Here is a 21027-nt window from a genome sequence, read left to right on the forward strand (position 1 = left end):
CACGACCTTTGATGATATTCTTGTCTTAGCGTCTTCTCACATGAAATGAATGTAGCCTGAGGCAACAGAAATCCTATGACGGCTCTGTGACTTTTTGTGCGGTTGTTTTAAAGTTCCCCAACCAGAGAACAGGTGAGAAAAGACCTCTCAAGATAGGGGGCGTCTCCCATATGACCATATCTTCCATGGTCCAACAGAGGCAAAATTGATTGAAAGAAAGTTCAGCCATCGTAATAAACAGTTTTTCTGACCTTTTTCTCACGTCCAGAATGTCGTTAGCATTTCTGGATCTTTCTCGCGATATTTCAAAATTCTCTTGGACCCCAGCGTACCCCTCCCTCATTACACGCAAATGCTAAAACGCGCAATGACCTCTGGGATTTCAAGCTTGTTCTATTATTGTTCGCAGTCAAGTGACTAGCACACTCCGTTCTCAATTTTCCTGTGAAAATAGTCTGTAAATTGTGCTGAAGGTGAAGGTATGTTGTTGCTTTGAAGAGACCAGTGTTCCATCACTGACAGTGAATATGTCGTGACAAGTTCAGCACGATCAGCCCCAAAAACCCAGCTTTTTCATTGCGTTTGCGCGCCCACGGACCTCGGGCACATCATGTAATGAATTCAGACATAATTTTTCGCAACCGTACGTAAGCTAATAGTGAATTGTACAATTGCAAAAGAGTTTCCTACGGTTAGTTATCGTCAACAATGAGTGGTAGAATCCTTTTACCGACAGTATCTTCCAGATCTGCTCGACATCTTGCTCGTTCGGTCAACGGCTCGACGCCAAACTTCACCCGTTGTGAAGAATACACCGAACCGCTTCTTCATCGAAACAGTTACGATAGCGTCCATTATGAGTCGATCTATGATTCAACTGAGTTTTCTGGAAGCCAAAGAAATCGCGTCGAAGTCATGAGGAAACGGCTGAAGTCTCATTTTATGACTCCTTACCAAAAGTACAAGCATCGCGGGAGAAAACCGTGGAAACTTTTGTTTCAACTTCTCAAGTTGATCATGGTTACAGTCCAGGTAAGCAAGCAAACCTCGATAAGTATCTCACTTAACTTAGGCTTAGTTTGTTTGCATTTCCAGGATAAGATTATCGAGAAGATTATCATGTTTTTTTCTACGATTTTCCTTGCTTTAAAATATGAGACAGGCTAGTACTGAAAAACTTGTAGTCGATTTTCAGTTTTATTGGACGTTTAATAAGTCCGTTACAACCAGCTACCTCAAAAAGCAACCAGCTAACCATCATGAACTTTAATTCCCCTTTAATTTTTTTTCGCGTGTATCTTCGCAAAGGTGTTGCAAGGTTAACAAACATTCTGTATTGGGAAATTGTCTTATTCAGAAAGTGAAACGATATGATGCTAGGGGAAAAACATTATAGATGCAAAAGGGAAGTCATTTCATTTCTTTTGTTTTCATGATATTAAAATTCTTCTTGGAGTTCCTAAACATTCTATAACTTATGTTATTTTTGGTGCATGTATCTATGTTATACTGTGAAGCATCAGAGAGTAGTTATCATTCTGCAAGAACAAAAAAAAATGTCTAGACATCCTCTTTGAGTTAAATTTGCAACAACTACGTAGATCACAAAGAAAAGGAGATTTTTCTTTGTGATAGCCTGGAAAATCTGTTTTAGCGCTGAATATTGTCCTGCCAACAAGAGTGTCTTAGGGCCTCTTCATAGGAGTCCAGTCAACCAGGCTGGCTCGGTTTCGGAGATCTCACCTCACCACTTTCCTTCGTAGAATTTTGATGTGTTCATATGAGAAGCTGGGCTGGCCTGGTTACCGGGATCTCGGTTTTTGTGACTGAGATCTTGATAACGGGGATGAAAATTTTCTCATATGATCACTCCAGCCTGGGTAACCGGGATGAAACTTTTAGACAAAATAGCTTCGCTTTGGCAACATAGCGGCCAAAATGGCATAATTTTTGTCTTGTATGTATTTCCACTTTAGAAGTATGCCAGTTAGCTTGGTTAGTAAAGTTACAAGAGTCCACAAAGCCACGATAGTTGCAAACGATACAAGTTTATGTTCCAATATTTTGGTTGTGTTTCTTAGATTTCATCCCTGTCGACCGGGCTGAAATTTTCCATATGAACAGACCACAAAATTTGTCCTGGTAACTGAGCCAGCCCAGTTACCGGGCTCATATGAAGAGACTGTAAGATACAATTGCCCTTGATGGGCAGGGTGCAAAGAAAATCAATTTTCCAGCTTACCTTTTGGGCAAGACTTAACTAGAAATATGTACCAACCTGACAGTCATTTTCACTAACCTGATAAAAATTTTCCACAAGCACAGTTAACTCAAATTTTAACCCAAAATACATCACCTGCCCATCATACAAGAGAAGGATATGTAGAGTGCACTAACCTGCCCACAATGTCCACTAGGCTATCAGATGTGACTTTCTTTGCACACCAAAGGTGGGGTTTCTTTGTATAATAATGGTAATTTATAAATTCTACAGCAGCATATGGTAGTATTACCATTTATTCTATAACAAAATATTGCATTTATTAAATAAATTGGTGTAGGTAATCAAATGGTGACGAGTGAATTTATTTTAAAGAAATAATTTCAAGTGCCTTTTGTCAAAATTCTTAATATCCCGAGCCTCTTGGCAAGGGATTTAAATTATTAGAAACTTTGACAAAACGTAAGTGAAACTGTAAATTTTCTAATTTGATTACCTTTTAATATCTTGGGTGACAAATTAGCAAACATTTTCTTGAGTTTTTGACTTGTTTTCTTGTTTTGAGAAATTTCGTGCCAAACATTGCTATAACAATTTTGTAATTTCACATTTCAAATTATAAATAAACGCTGGAATTTCACACCAAAATTAAGGTGTAATTTGTCACCTATGATATTAGACTTTAGAAAACAGTCCTGAGAAAATACGCACGCTGATTGGTTAAAAATTATGTTTCTCTAACTCAAAAGAAACACAGAACTAGCATGAGCTGTTGACGTAATGATGGTGCAAGCAAAGGCAATTTACATTTTGATAATCAAAGTTAACAAGTTGGTTTCCTTTTTTTGTTGCAGTGTTTTCTAAAAGAAATAGAAAACATGTTCTTCATGTTTCTATCGAGTTATATTAGAAACACTCGTGAAAGTTTGGGAGAACTCAAAAAAGCTGTGGAAACACTCTCCTGCGGCGTGTGTTCCCACAGCATTTCTTGTTCTCCCAAACTTCCACTAGTGTTTCTATAACTTGATAGAGACATGGTACATGTTTTCTATTTCATAAATAAACCTCATTGTAGTGATTATCTTCTGCAAAATAATCTAGCTTGGACTATTAATTCTTTTGTACTATTTATTACCCATTTCTAGTTACTCCAGAGAATGTTAATCGATGACACTCCATCAAATGAATATCATGTAGTTGATGATCTTCACAATTCTCCTCACCTATCTGTTTATCACACTATACTGATATGGGAGGGAGAAATTAAATCTTAATCAGATATATTTTTTGTTTTAATTTGCAGATTTTCCTGTTTGCAACAGAGCTTTTCTCTGTTGTGAACTTTTTAGATGACAGTCAAGATGCATTCAACCATCTGTTTCTTCTCAATCCCAATGAGTCAGATTATTCTATTTACACAAAGAACCAGTTTTACTTCCAAGTGCAGCACTCTGTTGAGCAGGTTAGTCAATTAAAAAAAGCCTTACCTGTCACAAAGTGTAGTGAAAGGGGAGAAGGTAAGGGCAGCTCTGTCAGATAAGATAAAGGTAAAGTCTGCATATAAGCCAAGTGGCCCACCAGGCTGGAGCTTATCCTGGTTTCTGTAGCATGTAGCCTAAACTAGGAGTATTTCTATCCTCCCCCCCCCCCCCTGGATGGGATGCTAGTCCATCTCAGGGTTACCCCCCAATATTAAATTCACCAGTACCCATTTATACACCTGGGTGAAGAGAGACACTGTGAGAGTAAAATGTCTTGCCCAACAACACAACACAATGTCCCCAGCCAGGGCTCAATCCCGGATCACTCAATCCAGAGACGAGCACACTAACCACGAGGCTACCAAACCTCCCTTGATCTGTCAGATATGGGAAGGGGGGTGGGGGGTGGGGTGAGGAATGTTTATGCATAGCCCTGCTAACAGAACCTCTTGTTAATGATATAATCCATTGCACTCGTTACAGCTGTCCATGCTTGATGGGCCCTTGATGTTACAGGGAACTTACATGTACCTGTAGTTGATACAATTCATCCATAAATTAACAGGTGTGAAGATCAAGGCTACAGGCAAATCAAAAGTTAATGACAGCCCTGGTAAGGCTGACATTCTGTTTTGCCTTTGCAGTACTATGACATCCAAAACATAGCTGTTGGAACATTTGGCTTCCTTGAATCCGAAGACGGCATAAAACCTATGAATATGTGCATATATAAATACACCAACAGTTCTGTCGAGCCTGAAGATGAGTCGTATCATCTCACGCGACAGACAAACTATTGTATCCTTTTGAACAATTTCACATTTGTTTCTCAAGATGAGCTCATTCTCAACCCCAGAGCTGTTCTATTTGTGCGCAAAAATAACTCTGAAGAACTCAACAAAATAGTGTGTACTGAGTGGTTTAAAATCCCCTGAAATAATTAATGGAAGGGTTTCATTCTCTATACCTCTTACTAACTGAGTTCGAGGGCCTTACTGTAAGTTATTGACTGAGTTGTTTCCCCATCGATTTATGGTCCAAGCGTGAAGCATGCGGGCCATAAGTCGAAGGGGAAAAACGAAGTAGGGACTGAGAAAACAAGGTTAGCAGGATATTTATTTTATTGCTACTGTGTGTCTGATGGGCCCAGGAACAATTTCTATTCACGCAGAACAGCTTCAAATTTCTGAAGCAGCTCAAAACCAAAACAAGTCAATATGAAATTGTTGTTAAGTGACTCTTAAGTTGTTTGCAGGTTTTAATACACAATTTCAGAAATAAAAGACAGTTTTAAACTTTTACTCACTAAAAAAGTTAAGAACACTTGGTGGTAAATCACAAAACATTTTAGCAACAAAAACAGCTTTAAATACAGTCCACTAAATTGGCCAATCACAGGACATGTACTAACTGAGAGATATAATAAAAACTGTAAGTTCTTTTTAAAAGAAACCAATTGCCCAAAAATGGCTTGCATTCAGGACTATCCCTACTAATATTATCGTGCCACCACTTAAGTGTTACAATTTTGTATCCAGCAGAAGAGGACGGGGATGTTGATTAATTTGAAACAGTTTTGGCTAATTTATATGTAAACAACGATTTGCAATGTGCTATAGAAAGAAAAGTTGAGCAATACACTGTACATGTAACTTGTCCCAGAGGGAGTCTATTTTCTGAACCATTGTTCTCTTTCATCGAGGAATGGAATAGTGTCAGTAATAGTTTGGGGTTAATAATTCATATATATTATTATATTGAAATTATACTAATTTATTTGTTATACTTTTGACACATTTTTTAATTATAAACTTGGCTTTTGCCTCAAATTTCAAGCTCAAGTTCAGATCTTTGCAGTCTTTGGCTGAAATAAAAAGCTATATTAATTTTTATATGGTGAAAATCTAGCACCATTAATATTGTTTTGCACAAAACATGTGCGCAGCTGTGAAGCTCATAAGCCAGATTTTGCACAGGATTGCACAGAGTTCCCCAGGGCCTCATGTCTTTTGGTAGTAAAGAAAGTGAAGGTCTCATGTCGAGAAGATTTACAGATGACTGTGAATCCTGATTGTAGCATTTGGTAGTTCAAAATTTAAAGATGATTTCCAGTCTGTCTCAACACCCTAATGTTTATAAACAGTTTATAAATCTTACTCAATGGAATGCAAATCCATGTTATTAGTTACAAACCACATACAGGTACCTTATCTTTGGCGCCTTTCAATTCTTTCCAACAGCTTCACTGATTTTTACTGTTGCAAAGTTGTTTCATCAAGTGATATGAGAAAGAACGAAGTATAAAGCTTTGACCGCTTAGCATCCATAATGGCAGTTGTTTTGAAACTTTGAATTTACTTCATGTAAGTAGTTGCAAAATGTTTACATGTTGTGATGTCTTACATGAAACATAACAAAAAACGCAAACAAACTCGCGAGAGTGCACAGTGTGGACTGGAAATGATCTTTAAGTCACCACAGACTTTCAGTTTTTTTGTACTGGTATTCATACTGCAAATGGTAGATCAATGGCTTATGCTTTAATTTATCTTTTGTTATGATATTATTTCCTTTATTAGTAAGTGTAGCTTGTCAACAGTTGCACAAAACAAATCACTCAGACAGAAACATCACTCACTTTGTCAAAAGAAACAAGATGCCAGAATCATTTGAAAGGTAGGTGGAATATTTTTGAGGCATAAAATGTACCTGTCCAGCAAAATTTAATTGTTGAACAATGAAGAGATGATCAAACTGGTTTTAACGTGTTTCTTTATGCCCCACGTGTTGTGTAAAGGCCCAAAAACTGAATATGAAAATAACATTACGAGATGTGTGTAATTAAAATAGAGTGAGCACAGAGAAATGGCTTTGATCATGTTGTGATTTGCTGCGGCTTTCAACAACATGCAATCTCTGTTCAATAATGGTTTTGTGTTTAGCTGCCATCATTCATCTTTTAGCGGACTTTACAGTTCAAAAGGTCATTTCTGTTGGTTGTTTTCAATAACATTGTGCAACATCATTTTTCTGAGATACCAGCTGAGTCTTCAACCTGCCAGAAAAAATTCGTCATTAATTATTATAATAAATAATTATTAATTAAATAATTTTTATATTCATTTTACAAATAGCTATAATAATATTGTTTTCTTTTTCAGCATAATAAGCATTATGCTAATGGCTGAAGTACGTTCTCTTCACGTTCGAACACCTCCGAGATTACCAGTTTGTTACAAGTTCAACATCACTGTGAGTTTATTAATGAACACAGTAACTATCTTCAATGTTTGAAAATGAGAGGTTCAGTTATAAGAAGGAATCCACCTGAACCCCAAGTAACAAGTGGACAAAAACTTTGTACCAAGATTGTTTGCATTGTATTGCAACTTCTGTGTGACTGTTTTAAATATCTTCCAAAAGAAATCATTTCTAAGAAATTTTGAAGTTCATAGAAAGCTCTTGAAAGTACTGGTGAAATGACACTGATGATGAAATTTTACCTGTGTTTGCACAATTTCTCTGAACTTTGAAATTTATTTCTCGAGTTCCTATGGAAAATTGTCTTTTGTGTTATTTCAGGCAATTATTTACATCTTTAGCTTTTAGAAAATGCGTAAAGGATTTTGATTTACTTAATATTATTCTGGTACCAGATTTTTTGTCAACTAAAAGCTAAAGTTGCTTGATTTCCTATCAGATTTTTTCTTAATCACATTGTTGATATGTATGAGAGGAGCAATAATTGCAGTCAATTTAGAGGTTTACTGAAGGCAGTTTTAAGGCCTTTAGAAATGAGATCTGCCCCCCCCCCCCCCCCTCTTTGCAATAGAAAAATGCACAAGCTAAGCTCTGTACTTGAAACATTGAACACTTTGTTGTCATTTTTTGTCAACCTCTAATTGGAACAAGTTTGCCAGACAGACAGTCCACAACAAGTCATTGAGTTTAAAGGAAATCAAGTGTGAGATGGTATTGCAGCCTTGATGTACCGGAACCAACACAAAATCCATTGTAGGATGAGCATTAAAAAAGGATTTGCATTGTTGAGCTCATGACTCACTGAAAACTCTTGTGTGTTAACATGATACCTATAGGTCTATATTATGTGGATTGAATGTAACCTCTGCTAACCAGACATGTACTCAATTGTCCTAGACACTTGCAGCACTATACGGTCCAACCTCCACTAACTTGGCCACCTTAGGGTCTAAGAATTATACAATGGCCACCACTCTACAACCCAACCCTGCTACACTTTTTGTCCCAGTCAACTGTCCTTACATTCACTCTTATTTTAACCTCTCTACAACGGTCACCTCTCTACATGTGTGGTCAGTTAACCAGTGACTGACGAAGGGTGTAGACAAAACCCCATTTTTTTTATTGGAAAAGGTCATCAAACTTGATCTGTAACACACATCGTTGGTCTCTGTTTGTGGTTAGTTTCTTTTGTATTGATGTATCTTGATTGTGTAATGTACAGTTTATATGCTAAAATAACCATTTTTTTAAAGAAAAGAAATGTTGCACCCCGTAAAAAACAGGTGTCATGTTACACCCCTATGTCCCCATAACAGCCACCTCTCTTCAACAACCGCTTTCCTCTGTCCCCATGGTGGCTGTGTTGGAGAGGTTCATCTGTACTTTAAACCTCCAATAACCTGAGATCACCTCCAGACAGACACTTTTTTGGGTCTCTAGAATGTCTGCTGACATGACGGATTCAGCTGCCCTTGGTTTTTTAACAGCAGTTGATGTATATTTAATTCTTTTTTCATGCAGATACAGTTTGATAACAGTAATCATGATGGTAAGGTACCAGTCACTTTGAATGTGGATGGAGATGTTATGGACAACTGTGCTGGTAATTCAACAGTCAGCAAAGAAGGTAATGACATTTCTGTCTTTGAATTAGGTGGAGTATGCATGTGGTGTCGTCACTGCATTGCACTTACATGTGCCTGTAAACTTAGCCCATCTGCAGGGAGAGACACTGTCAGAGTTCCATTTCTTGTCCAAGTCTAAACACAAAATAATGATATTGGCAAAGCCTTGGGCATGGGCAATTAGACTAAACTTAAATCCAAATGGCTAATAGTCTTGGCGCTTAACTGCAGTCGGAGTATCGCTACTTTCTCTGAATAGAATGCTTGTCCAGTTCAGGTTACATCCAGGATTCTATCAGGCTGCCCACACTGTGTCAGAGGAATTTAAAAATGCAACAATCACTGGTCATTTTGGATTTGTGTTTGTGGGAAATTCAGTCAGGGAAATCATGTGATTATTATGAAACCATCATTTTCGAAATTCAGCTCCATTTTCAAAATGTTTTCCACAGTCCAGATGAATATGAAAAGCTTGGCATTTTCTTATTCCTCCAGTTTGAAGAGTATTTCAAAATGCTCTGGTTTTGGTCCGGTTTAGTATGGACTGTAGGCCTAACTCTAGCATCGTTTTCAAATTTCTCTTGGTGTAGTGTGGGCAGGGCCTAATTTCAAAGTGTCTTGACTAGGAATGCATCACAATGATCTTGTCCAAAGGGCGTCCTGATAGCAGTACTTCTACAACAGTTGTATCATATTACTGAAAATCAAATAATGTACTGAATGTTTGATCCAATAGGTTGCTTAATAAATAAAAGAATATTTCACTTTATAGTGACATAGGTATTTACCTCAAATTTGAACAAAACCTGAATGGCAAAATTGTTGTTTATTGCAGATTACCAGGCATCCAAAACACTTCGTGTTTTTGTTGACATTATGACCATGCTGTTCTGCTTGATGTCTGTGACCCTATGCTCACGCTCAATCTTTCGGCAACTACAGCTTGTTAAGGTACTGAAGGAACTGCATGTATGATCAATAAATCTAGAATTTAGAGGCACAGTTAGTCATGGAAGGAAATGCCATATGTGGTAACTGGAGGTTTTGCACCAAAGCTAGTTCCCACCCACAGAGTTTGCACCCGCATCAATTCAACTAGTGATCAAGTGCTTAAAATTTATCTTCCCCTTACCAAGCAAAAAAGACAACATTGTGGGCATGATGAAACAAAATCACACAAAACATGTTTATTTCTCGTTTTTAATCTAAGGCAAACTGGAATAGAAAGTTCATAATGAGTTCAGGGGTGAAAAGTCGATGGGTGCGAATTTGATTGGGTGCGAAACAGGTAACATCATGTTGTTCCAGAAAGTATCCATACCCCACCCACGAAAGGTTTTTTGGTTAAAACCCTCCCACCGTTCCGGAAATTCCAGTTTGGCTTCATGATTTTTTAAAAAATTTTGGCTTTTGAAACCCCCCTCCCCTTCAGAGCTTCCGATAACTTTCCTTGGGGTGGGTATGGATATTTTCTGAAAATGCACATTCTTATTATGTGGGTCACCGATCAAGAATAATGTCATCTAGATGACTGGGTATTGCAGAAGTTTTTATTTGGAGTGTTAAAGGACTGAGTTGTAGTTGAAGCTCGTACAGATGCAAATTATAAAGAATGAGGCCAGTATTCAGCTATTTCTTGGCACAAGGAATGATTTTTTCGTGTGGGACACAGTTGTCAGGTAATCCTGAACAGGCAAGAAGGTACCATCTTGTCTGCTTGGGTATCCAACTCCAGTACAGGATTTGGTTCTTGCCCTCTCGTAAAACTACATGTACACCTGTAGCCATATAGCAACTTGACTGTGCTCTTGGCAGGACATTTCATGGATACAGTGCCTTCTTTACCCAGTTGTATAAACTGGGCACTGGCTGGTATTAGGACTGATTTATAGTTCATTATTAATTTATACTTTTGGTATTCAAACTATGTTATGGTAAGTCTACATATGAGCCAAGTGGCCCATCAGGTTGACGCCTATCTCCAGTTTCTGTAGCATGAAGCGTTGAGGAGCATTTCTTCCCCCCCCCCCCCCCCCCTGGATGGGATGCTAGTCCATCACAGGGTTACCCCCAGCATTAAGTTCGCCGGTACCCATTTATACACCTGGATGGAGAGGCACTGTGAGAGTAAATTGTCTTGCCCAAGAACACAACACAATGTCCCTGAGCAGGACTCAAACCTGGACAGCTCAATCCAGAAGCGAGCACACTAACCATGAGGCCACAACGCCTCCTCAAACTGTTATAGAATGTACTAATTAATGGAAAATTGTAATTTATCTTGTTTCAGGCAACCCAACGATTTTTCTCTCAAGAACTTGGCGACCATCTGTCCCCCTATGATTGCTTGGACCTAATGAACCTGTGGTTTTTTCTGATTGCCATCAGCGACAGCTGTGCCATCATTGGTTCTTTGATGAAAATGCTGATTGATATCAATGTAACTAAATTTCTCTGATTTTGTGTTTTAGATAAAAGGTGTCGATTAATTTGCATTTTAACATAACATGTAGAGCTGTTGTTGTATTAATTTTATTGCCTCAAGTTTGGAGACATATTTTTAGTAATAATTTACTTCTGTCTGTGAATTAAGTGAACACCCATGGAACCCTCGCTAGGGGAGAAATGCAAGGTTTTCGATAAATATGGGAAGAAACCTTTTGAAATTTACTAAGCTGTACAGGGACACCCAGCAAGCTCATTTGTTGTTTAGTTCTTCAGTGGTGCAGTGGTTAGCAGGGAGGGTGGTGCAGGAGGGATGAGCGACACTCTTTTGGTAATCTTAAATTTCTCAGTTCCATTGGGGTATACTAAGGCAGATTAAAAAAAGCCGTAGTTTTGTTTGAGAAGATTTATACTCATAATATTAATATTCTGGCATTTCTGTATTAGGGCTGTGGCAGCATAACAGTTTTTTTGTAGGCCTGGCTATTTCCATGTAGAAAAAAGCTCAAAAAGTACATGCGTTGATTGGTTTAAAACTGTGTTACAATAACTCGATAGAAACACAGAACTAATACTGGCTGTTGACGTAATGATGGCATATGTAAAGAGAATTTACATTTGATGATCAAAGTGAACAAGATGTTTCCTTTTTTGTCACAGAATTTGAAAACATGTTCTGTGTGTTTCCATCGAGTTATAGAAACTCTCATGGATATTTTGGGAGGACTCCAAAAAGCTGTGGAAACACTTACCTGTCAGCTCATGTTCCCACAGGATTTCTCGTTCTCCCAAACTTCCACTTGCATTTTTATACCCGAAAACTAAACATAGTACGTTACCGGTATTTCTATTTATTAAACATTGACTTATTTACTGAGAAGAGACCTTGTCCCTCTGTTTGCAGGATAACACACAGTACACAGTTTGCAGCATATTTCTGGGTATTGCAGTGCTGCTGACTTGGTGTGGATTATTAAGATATCTGGGACATTTCAGGAAGTACAATGTAAGTTAAACTCAGGGGTTTCTTTAACATTTTTGGCAGGAGGGCAACTGGTTTTCACAGGCGGGCAAAACTATTAGAACTGAACTTCTTTGTTAGAAAAAACTTTCCGCTAGATGGTCTAACCAGCTGGGCAAAATAAGATTATTGTCCTCGCGGCCGGTCAATTTGTCCGGTGCCTGGCCCTTAATGAAACCCCTGTCAGAAGTGAGAGCTTTGTGTATGAGTGAAAATTGTTATTTTTTACCATGAGATGCGAACACAAACAACAATGTCACCAATTGAAGGGATTTTGCGTTAGTCATTCAATCACAATAAATTCAGTTTACCGTTTAATTGTTGTCATACTGTTTGTAATTATTTGGCTAGCTCTGCAAGTTGGGAAAATAAAGCAGCTCCTGTACTGTGGTTGGCTACCTGATCAGGAAAGATGTGGCTATTTTGTCCCGTCAGGATTGCTGATAATGCCGCACAAGAAAGATAGTTTTTAACCGAGAGTGAGGTCTTTACCTTACGGAAAAATCTCAGACCAAGATCTTTCTATTGCTCATTCAATATGGCAAGGCCGAGGCTTGAGATTTTCTCGTAAAGACTGAACGTTTGATTTTAATAAGTTGTTTTTTATATGGCTTTTTGCATTGTTTTTGCAGGCCCATAATCGGTCCATGGGCATTACAAGAGAATTAAACCCTAGAATTAGCTAATCAGAGAGTGCATTGAGTCGACTACAAACACAACTTGTTCAGTCAAGATTTCTGGCTTGATATCTGCTAACTACTTGTGTTGTTTTTGTGTCTTGTAATTTTATTACAGATTCTGCTGGTTACATTAAAGGCTTCGGCACCAAGCGTTCTGCGATTCTGCGTGTGTGGCTCACTGCTATACTTTGGCTTCTTGTTTTGCGGTTGGATCGTCCTTGGACCTTATCATATCAAGGTAGGACTACGGTAAATTTCAAGGACTCTGATCAAAAACTAGTCTTCTTCCATACCCATGATATGGGTTGTCACACAACACTTGTACCCAGCAGACTACCCAACATTGTGTGACCCACAGAGTAGTCAAAAGCATCTATCCTAAGCGGGGTTTGGGGGCGTGGGGGAGTATTGTTCTTAATGAAAGGGCTCTCTATCATGTCATATCCAACGCACGCTTGTGGAATAATTCTTAATTATTTCCTTGTAACTATTTCATTGCTTGGGTAATGGGCTCCTGTGCTTGTATTAAACATTTCAAACCAGGGAAAGGTACTTTTTTGGAATATCTGTCTTAAGTCTAATTTCCTTGTTTTCACTCTTGTTTTGCTATTTTTTCCTAGTTCCGCGACTTGTGGACTGTGTCAGAATGTATGTTCTCGTTGATCAACGGTGACGACATGTTCATGACATTTGCCGAGATGAACCAAAAGAGTTATGCTGTGTGGGTCTTCAGCAAAATCTACCTGTACACCTTCATCTCGCTCTTCATTTATGTGGTCCTCAGCTTGTTCATTGGTATCATCAGTGATACCTACGAGAGAATCAAGGTAGAAATGGCTAAGTGATTTGTGAGCAACCTTCTGATCAAATCCTGATCAGAATATATTTGGGTTATTGGCCAAGTGTGAGGTCAAGATGGCTGGATATTGGCCAAGTTTTTTCTTTTTGCGTGTTTATGGACCGAGACAGAGTTGAGGTCCATAAACACGCAAAACAAGAACGAGGCCAATATCCAGCCATCTTGACAGAACAAGCTTGGTCAATAAAGGATTTATTATATGGAAGAGAACACTATTTTCTTGCGGGACACAGCGGGTAATCCCGAGCGAGTAGCCAATCACAGTGCAGGATTCGGCTCATCTTGTCCGCTAAAGAAGCTAGCCATATTTTATACTTATTTAATTAGCCAGAAATGCATCAGTACTTTTAGTTACGGTCAATTGTTAACCTCTCTAAATAAAGTCGTTACCTGTCCTCTTTTGTACGTCAAACCTTTTCTCTCCACTGGTACTCGGCATCTTGAGTTGTTTTGGTCACGTTCAAAATTACCTTTACATTGAAGGAAACCAGAAAAGTAGTAGTTTACTAAGGTAGAAAAACACCAAAGAGACAATAATAGACCATAAAGGAACAAGGACGTTTAAGGATGGAGAAGATTGACACGGATTGCAAACAATGAACTTGAAAAATACAGGCTAAGTTTTCGAAGATGCGAAACCATGACGTAGACCCTTAAATTTTTCAACTGTCTTCTCGGTGGTTGGAAATGTGGTAAATCACGGTGTTTCATATATTATGTCGCGAACCGGCTCTCAGTAATTCCTTTTCTCTTTGTTAACCGTTTCCCCTTTGTCATCTTTTTGTTAACTGTTTTTCTCTGCTAACTGTTTTGCCCCTTTCTCTTTCAGGACTGGGGACATCCCCCATGCACAAAGCTACAGCGCTTTGTCCACGGTAACAACTGCCAGCGGTGTAACTCTGAGTACAGAGAGGAAGCGGGCGAAAACGAACTTACCGGAGCAAGCACCACGGAATAATGACGCTTGATTAATTCTACTATGAAACATATCGCAATTTACTTTAAAAGAAAAATTGTACGTCATAGAGCCAGGCTTCTATTGAGAATTAATTTTGTATGGGAACTTCGTAAAAGTTTGAGTGGCAAGTTAACTTATTTTTCTTGAAAATGATCTTTGGCCAACCTCATTCACAATTTCCTTTCTAACTCCTGGAGAAGAAAGAAAAAAGTCCTGATTGATAGTTTCTTTGCTCTCTCCTGGAAAAGAGAGAAAAAACAGTCGTGTAAATTTGTAACAGGGAATAGAAAAATTCACTACGTATTTTAATTACTTTAGCTTTAAAGATGATTTCCGGTCCGTTCTGCGCAGTCTCAGCACCCTAATATTTTTGTGTCTCACTCGACGGAATGCAAATCGATGTTTTTCAATACAAACCACATACCTTATCTTTGAGGCCTTTCAAATTCTTCTTCCAAGAGCTTCATTGATTTTTGCATCCGTGAAGTTGTTTCATCAAGTGATATGAGAAAGAACGAAGCATAAAGCATGAAGCTTCGCAACCATTTACTTCATGTAAGTAGTAGTGAAATGTTATATTTTGTGATGTCTTACATGACACAAATCAAAAAAACGTAAACAAACTCTTGAGAGTGCTCAGTACGGACTGGAAATAATCTTTAACTTTATGGCATATCCCTCTGTATATAACAATTCTACGAATATTTTTCAAGATGTAATTTGTACAAAATTTAGGGCGTCTCATTAATAAAGATACTATAATAAAAGGTTTTCTGGCCTTGAAGTTAATTATAGAAAGTAAAGTGTAAACCTGCTTTCCATCCATCAAAAACGTCTAGCAAATCTTAGGGTGCGTTCCTTTGGGGTGATCTAGATCAATGATCCAAGATCACTCAGATCATGGTGCATCAAAGGAACTGATGAATCCACTCTGGTCACGAATTCATCGGTTTCTTTACTGCGTCTTTCAATAACAAACGGACTCTAAAATTCAAAGCTCAACCGACAAATGGGTTTTTCGCTACCGTCAATCAAATGTTCAGCAGTTCCTCCCAGCTTCCGACTACTGACGATCACTGTTTCGTTGTCTGAACTGTGCTCAACGATTTGATTACCTCGCGCTCGGCAGTAGTCGAAAGCTGGAAGGAGTCGCCGAACATTTGATTGACGGTAGCGAAAAACGCATTTGTCGGTTGAGCTTTGAATTTTAGACTCCGCGTGCTATTGAAATGCGCAGTAAAGCACCATGATCCAAGTGATCTTGGATCACTGATCCTGATACAAAAGATGAGGAGGATCGAACTCCCATATTAAAAGGTCGGGGATGCTCGTCGGAAAATTTGAATGAAATCCCTAAAAGAGATCAATCTGGGTGTGGCTCGAGCTTTATTCGACCCCTAAAAGATACCACTTAAAAGCGAACAGGCTTGATTACCAGCTGCTGTTCAGGAAGAGAGCCCACTATAGTGGACCGGACTCGTAAGAGTGGCGGAAAACGAGCCTAAAAAGGAAATAAGACCGTTTTTTAAAATTACTATCTCTTCGACTGCACCCTAAAAGATACTTTGCCAGCTAAAGATAGTGGCGTTTCGTGATCAACGGGTGCTTTCCATTATGCCAAACCGACCGGTCAGAGCCCAGTGGGAATACCCGAGGAAAATCTCAATTAAAATGGAACGACGTTTTCTGATCAAACCGGGCCATGGCTCTTGCCATTTTTCATTCATTTTCCCAACCCCCCTCATAAGTGAAGAGAAGTAGGACAATGGACCGGTTTGTCAAAAATGGAACGACCAATATTCCGACCGAAATAAGTGGGCCACCTTCAGAGGTGATCCCGAATATTCCGGTCGGAAGAAACCGAAACGGACGTTTCCATTTGACTTCCGACCGAAATTTCTGGAATCTTTGGCATAATGGAAAGCACCCGACATTAACAAGCTAAGTGAGACCAGAAACCTTGATTTATACCCCTGAGCAAGACAACGAGCATCCCCGACCTGTCCTTTTCATTTGGGAGGTCCCTCCCTCCTCCGAAAGCCGTTGTCTCGACTCTGTAACGCTCAAACTTGAATATGAAGAACGTGAGGTAGCTATTCAGGAGTGCAAGAGACTCTAATGAAACCGAGTTATATCAGAAAAATGTGGAGCAATATTTTTTTTAACCCAACGGACGGGCAACGAAACCTATTCGGTGATCCTTATTCTTGGAAATGCCTCCAGCTGTTTCGTGACGTCAAGTCCCCAGAAAGGCGCGTGGACTGGATACGAGTTTGTTTTTTTTCCCGCCAATTTCAGATTCAATATGGCGGAGCTGGTGGCGGACAGTACGGAGATTAGCTCGCAAAATGAAGAGAATTCAGTGGTACAAGATGAAGATCAGCGTGCAAGACTTACACAGTTTCCACAAACTCGAGTTCGTAATATGATGAAAATCGATCCAGACCTTCATTTAGCCAACAGAGAGTCAGTCTTCCTCTTAACAAGAGCGGCGGTAAGTGAATTCGGTTCTTGCTGACAGCTTTCTAATTGACAGTATTCTAATGCTATGATGCAAACTTTAATAAGCTTACTTTCGCAGCCTGACTGAATTAAGGCTTTAATATTTAAAACATAAATGTTCTTGCGCAAGTGAATGAACATATCTGCGAAGATCATTGATGTTTTCATTAATGTTGTTAGTTTGACTTTATCTCATCACCACAGTGTACTGAAAACTATTGTTACAAATATCTTTGCAGTCAATACTAAGCTTGTAAGCTTAAATTCTGCATTTTTGTTACTTTCAAAGTAGGTTCATAAAACTTACGCATAAAATTTAAGATCCCCTTAAATTCTGATCAGCCCTTTCCTGAAAATAAGCACACCCAAACATAAGTCTCCCATATCCCACTTCAAAGAAGCCCCAACAGACCCTTGATCGACACTCAATAGCTACTCAGTTGACACTCCATTGACACCTTGGTTGACATTCCATCAACACTTCATCAGCATCTTGGTTGACAGTCGGTCGACAGTTGACTAATTTTTAATTGATGCATATGAGTCAGTTGACACTCTGCCAGCTGCTGACAGATTGTTGATCAAGTGTCAACCAAGTATCGATTGGGATGTCGCTCGAATACCGAGTCTCAAATGTCAATCAAGGGTGTCGATCAAGGGTATTGATCAAGGGTATTGATTGACACTCGACCGTGGATGCCTTTAGTACACATTTATCACATGGCAAACTGTTCCAAGATGAAAAGGAGGCTTCTGATTGGTTCCCTGAGCAGTACAAATAAATTTTTCCAAGTAATGAATGAGTTGCCAGTAATCGGATACCCGTGTTTGTGCAAAGAACTCTGATATCGTCAGGGGGCAAACATTGCAAGTCGTTAGAAGGAAATGTATGGCGAAAAGTTGTTTCGACGCCCAAAAACATGGTTTTAGGGAGAGATCAACGCTTTACCGCCATTGTTTTATCGCAAATGGATTTTGGCAATGTTGATACATGGAAAATGTAAGTTTTTGTTTGAATAACCATGAAATAAGTGATAAAATTTACCGATAAACTACCTTTTGCCTGCGTGAGGTTTATTGTGAAATACATCAAAGAGAATATTGAAAATTTCAATACACACCTGATCTCGAGAGGCTACCCAGAGCAAATGGTAGAAAAGACCCTCCGAGAAGTTATATATAAAGACAGAAAAGAAGCTCTAAAACAGAAATCGAAAATTGTAGAAAAGGAACTACTACCCTTTGTGTCGGGCAATTTCACTCAATCGTCAATACCAAACTTTGGAAAGCATAATCACGCACAAATGGAACTTTTAAATACAAATGCTCAGAGATATATTTAAGGAGCCACCCTTGATCTGTTATAGAAGAGGAAAATCACTGAAATACGTGCTTGTAAAAGCGAAACAAAGGCTTTGAGCAACACAGTAGCCACACAACATGAGTCGCGCGGACTCATTTGTCATTAAATCAACCCCAGACAGTACAATGATCGCCACCGGGCTTATTTCCAGTATTATTTGTATTACTGAGCTTTCAAATAAGCCAAATGTAACCTGTACACAACTTAAAAGGCTTTACTAGGTTATTTCCTCTCGATTTATACCTGATTAATTTTGTATATTTTCAGACCATACCGCGATGTAAATTTCACAATAAACCTCACGCAAGCAACAGAGTTTACCGGTAGATTTTGTCACATATTTCACAGTTATTCAAACAAAAACTTACATATTCCACATATCAACATTGCCCAAATCATTTCGCGATAAAAACAACGGCGAAAAAGCGTTGATCTCTCTCAAAAATCGTTTTCTTGTACCTCGAAACAACTTTTCGCCATACATTACCTTCTAGTGACTAGCAATGTTTGCCCCCTGACGATCCCAGAGTTCTTCGCGCAAACACGGGTATCCGATTACTGGCAACTCATTCATTGTTAGACAACTCTTATAAGTTTCCACAAAACGTTGCACATGCCAAAAGAAAACAGATTTCTGTATGCTGATTTTAAGATTACTTGGATCATGTGTACTAAAGGCATCCCTTGTCAAGTCTTGATCTTTACGCTTTATCTGATTGATACATCTCATTTGACATCTCAGTCACTACTAGATCAACACTCAATCATCCTCTCCATCAATACTTGGTTAACACTTGAACGACAGTCGGTCAACAGTCGACTAACTTTCACAGACACGCCATTAAGTGTCAATCGATAAATATGAGTTGGTTGAGACTCTGCCAACTATTGACCAACTGTAGATCGAGTGCTGACCGAGTGTTGATTGAGAGGTCAATCAAGTGTCAATCTAGTGTTGAGCGAGTATCGATCGAGATGGCGACCAAGATGTCAACTGAGTATCAATCGATTTCAATGGAGTGTCAATCGAGGGTTGATTGAGGGTATTGATTGATATGCGACCATGGATGCCTTTAGTACACATGATCCGATTATTTTTAGGTAGCTTATTATCAGGATTTTACAGTATTCCCAAAACATGCCTCCTTGACAATGTGTAAAATGATATCTTAATAATAATTTCACCAATATTTTAGGAGCTATTTGTTGAACATTTCGCTAAGGAAGCACACAAAAGGACTGTTATAGGAAAAAGAAAAACTATACAGAAAAGAGACCTGGGTAAGTTGTTATATTTTGACATTTTAGAGCTTTCCAATGCATTTTTTTAGAACATATAATAATTATTACATTTTTTGTATTTTACTTTCTTTTGCTAGACACAACTGTTGATGAAAATGAAGAAATGGCATTCTTAGAGGGTAAGTAATGCCATGGGGTTCCCCTGGGGTTGATTCTTAGACTGACTAATGGATTCTCGAGAAATACAGGGGGATTGCATAAAACCTTAAGTAGGGAGAAATTTAGGGTTTTGTTATAAGTGTGAAGATAGGGAAGAAGAATTTATAGGATTGTAATTCTCTTAATCCCTTGTTATTGGAAATTAAGAGGAATAATCTGCAAAGAAAAATACATAGCATAGCCTTGTTCTAAGCGTAGACGATGTGTCACTCTTTGCTTTTTTCCATACTTACTTAGGTAGCATCCAGGTTTGATAAAAAAGAGTAACTGTTGATGCCAATGAGGAAGTGCCAGAGATAATTTGATCAAAATGAGTTGATACAAATTATGCAATTCGTTAGACATCTGTGCAGTGTTTCTGATGAAAAATTACTTAGGTTGAATTTTCTGCTGTTCTACAATTTGTTACTAACAGGATGTTTGTTTCTGTTCTTTACACACAGGTACATTAGACTAAAATCATTTAATGATAACCTTGATCGTCGACAAATGTTACCATGTGAAACATCCCAAGAAAGAATCAAGATCAGGGATTTTATATAGTGTGCAAAGAACTATTGACGTCATGTAAATAAACTGTAGATTGATGATATGGACCGAAGAAATAATATTACCCTCCCCTCCCCAACTGAGTACAATTTTAGGTTATTTATTTCCTACTTCTTTAATCATCCTATGGTACCTATTAAAATTAAAGGATAATCAGGCCATTTATTTTAGATTCGTGGAGAGTTTCCAAAAGAAAGGTCTTGTATTGTGATTTACAGCTAAAATAACCATTTGTGAAAACAACCATGGTAAACTGTCATTCCTTGAAAATATCCATAAAATAATCAGATTTTATGTCAATCTAGCTTCGGCCCTCCAGACTTCTGCTGGTCCAGGAAAAAACATCAAATCTGCTCCACTCTTTCTAGCCATGCATTTCACGTTGTTTAATAAATATGAGCCCTCGCTTCACTTCCACGTCTTCCACGTCTTCCACGTCTTCCACGTCACGTACTCGCCTCTCCATCTGCGAGTATCATTACTTACGCCTTTTCAAGATTGAATTTCGAAACCGGAAAGCGCTAAATTACTGAGCGTCCCACTATAAAATCTATCTCTGTCTCTCCGTGTCCTTCATTTTTAAAAGAGAAGCGTGCAG

General features: G+C 38.6%; 2 protein-coding genes across 3 annotated transcripts; both read left to right on the plus strand.

The window, feature by feature from the left end:
* Positions 1-383: 383 nt before the first annotated feature.
* On the plus strand, positions 384-15324 carry LOC110050694 (mucolipin-3-like). 2 transcript variants are annotated; one of them, XM_089287023.1, is made up of 13 exons: positions 385-479; positions 737-1032; positions 3525-3683; positions 4347-4500; positions 6291-6378; positions 6864-6954; positions 8488-8593; positions 9427-9542; positions 10882-11031; positions 11941-12042; positions 12853-12975; positions 13358-13564; positions 14426-15324. In XM_089287023.1, the coding sequence occupies exons 2-13, from the start codon at positions 916-918 to the stop codon at positions 14552-14554; spliced, it is 1542 nt and encodes a 513-aa protein (XP_089143149.1). In that variant the 5' UTR covers positions 385-479; positions 737-915; the 3' UTR covers positions 14555-15324. The 2 variants fall into 2 exon arrangements, with proteins under 2 accessions (XP_089143148.1, XP_089143149.1); XM_089287022.1 differs by having other exon boundaries at positions 384-1032.
* A 1496-nt stretch (positions 15325-16820) lies between these two features.
* Positions 16821-20472, plus strand: LOC110062195 (DNA polymerase epsilon subunit 4-like). The gene is made up of 4 exons (XM_020769065.2): positions 16821-17048; positions 19616-19700; positions 19799-19840; positions 20324-20472. The coding sequence occupies exons 1-4, from the start codon at positions 16860-16862 to the stop codon at positions 20335-20337; spliced, it is 330 nt and encodes a 109-aa protein (XP_020624724.1). The 5' UTR covers positions 16821-16859; the 3' UTR covers positions 20338-20472.
* The last annotated feature ends 555 nt before the right edge of the window (positions 20473-21027 follow it).

This window comes from Orbicella faveolata, unplaced genomic scaffold, assembly GCF_042242905.1.
Source record: "Orbicella faveolata isolate gen_17 unplaced genomic scaffold, um_ofav_v1 contig_14, whole genome shotgun sequence".
NCBI classification, from domain to species: Eukaryota; Metazoa; Cnidaria; class Anthozoa; order Scleractinia; family Merulinidae; genus Orbicella; species Orbicella faveolata.

What these genes read in the sequence shown, in the direction of transcription:
- LOC110050694 (XM_089287022.1), top strand. Translation starts at nt 709, where the DNA reads ATGAGTGGTAGAATCCTTTTACCGACAGTATCTTCCAGATCTGCTCGA. An exon ending in TGCAGCACTCTGTTGAGCAG is followed by an intron (nt 3,684 to 4,346) that starts GTTAGTCAATTA and finishes TTGCCTTTGCAG; the next exon opens with TACTATGACATCCAAAACAT. An exon ending in ATACCTACGAGAGAATCAAG is followed by an intron (nt 13,565 to 14,425) that starts GTAGAAATGGCT and finishes TTTCTCTTTCAG; the next exon opens with GACTGGGGACATCCCCCATG.
- LOC110062195 (XM_020769065.2), top strand. Translation starts at nt 16,860, where the DNA reads ATGGCGGAGCTGGTGGCGGACAGTACGGAGATTAGCTCGCAAAATGAA. An exon ending in TCCTCTTAACAAGAGCGGCG is followed by an intron (nt 17,049 to 19,615) that starts GTAAGTGAATTC and finishes CCAATATTTTAG; the next exon opens with GAGCTATTTGTTGAACATTT. An exon ending in TATACAGAAAAGAGACCTGG is followed by an intron (nt 19,701 to 19,798) that starts GTAAGTTGTTAT and finishes TTCTTTTGCTAG; the next exon opens with ACACAACTGTTGATGAAAAT.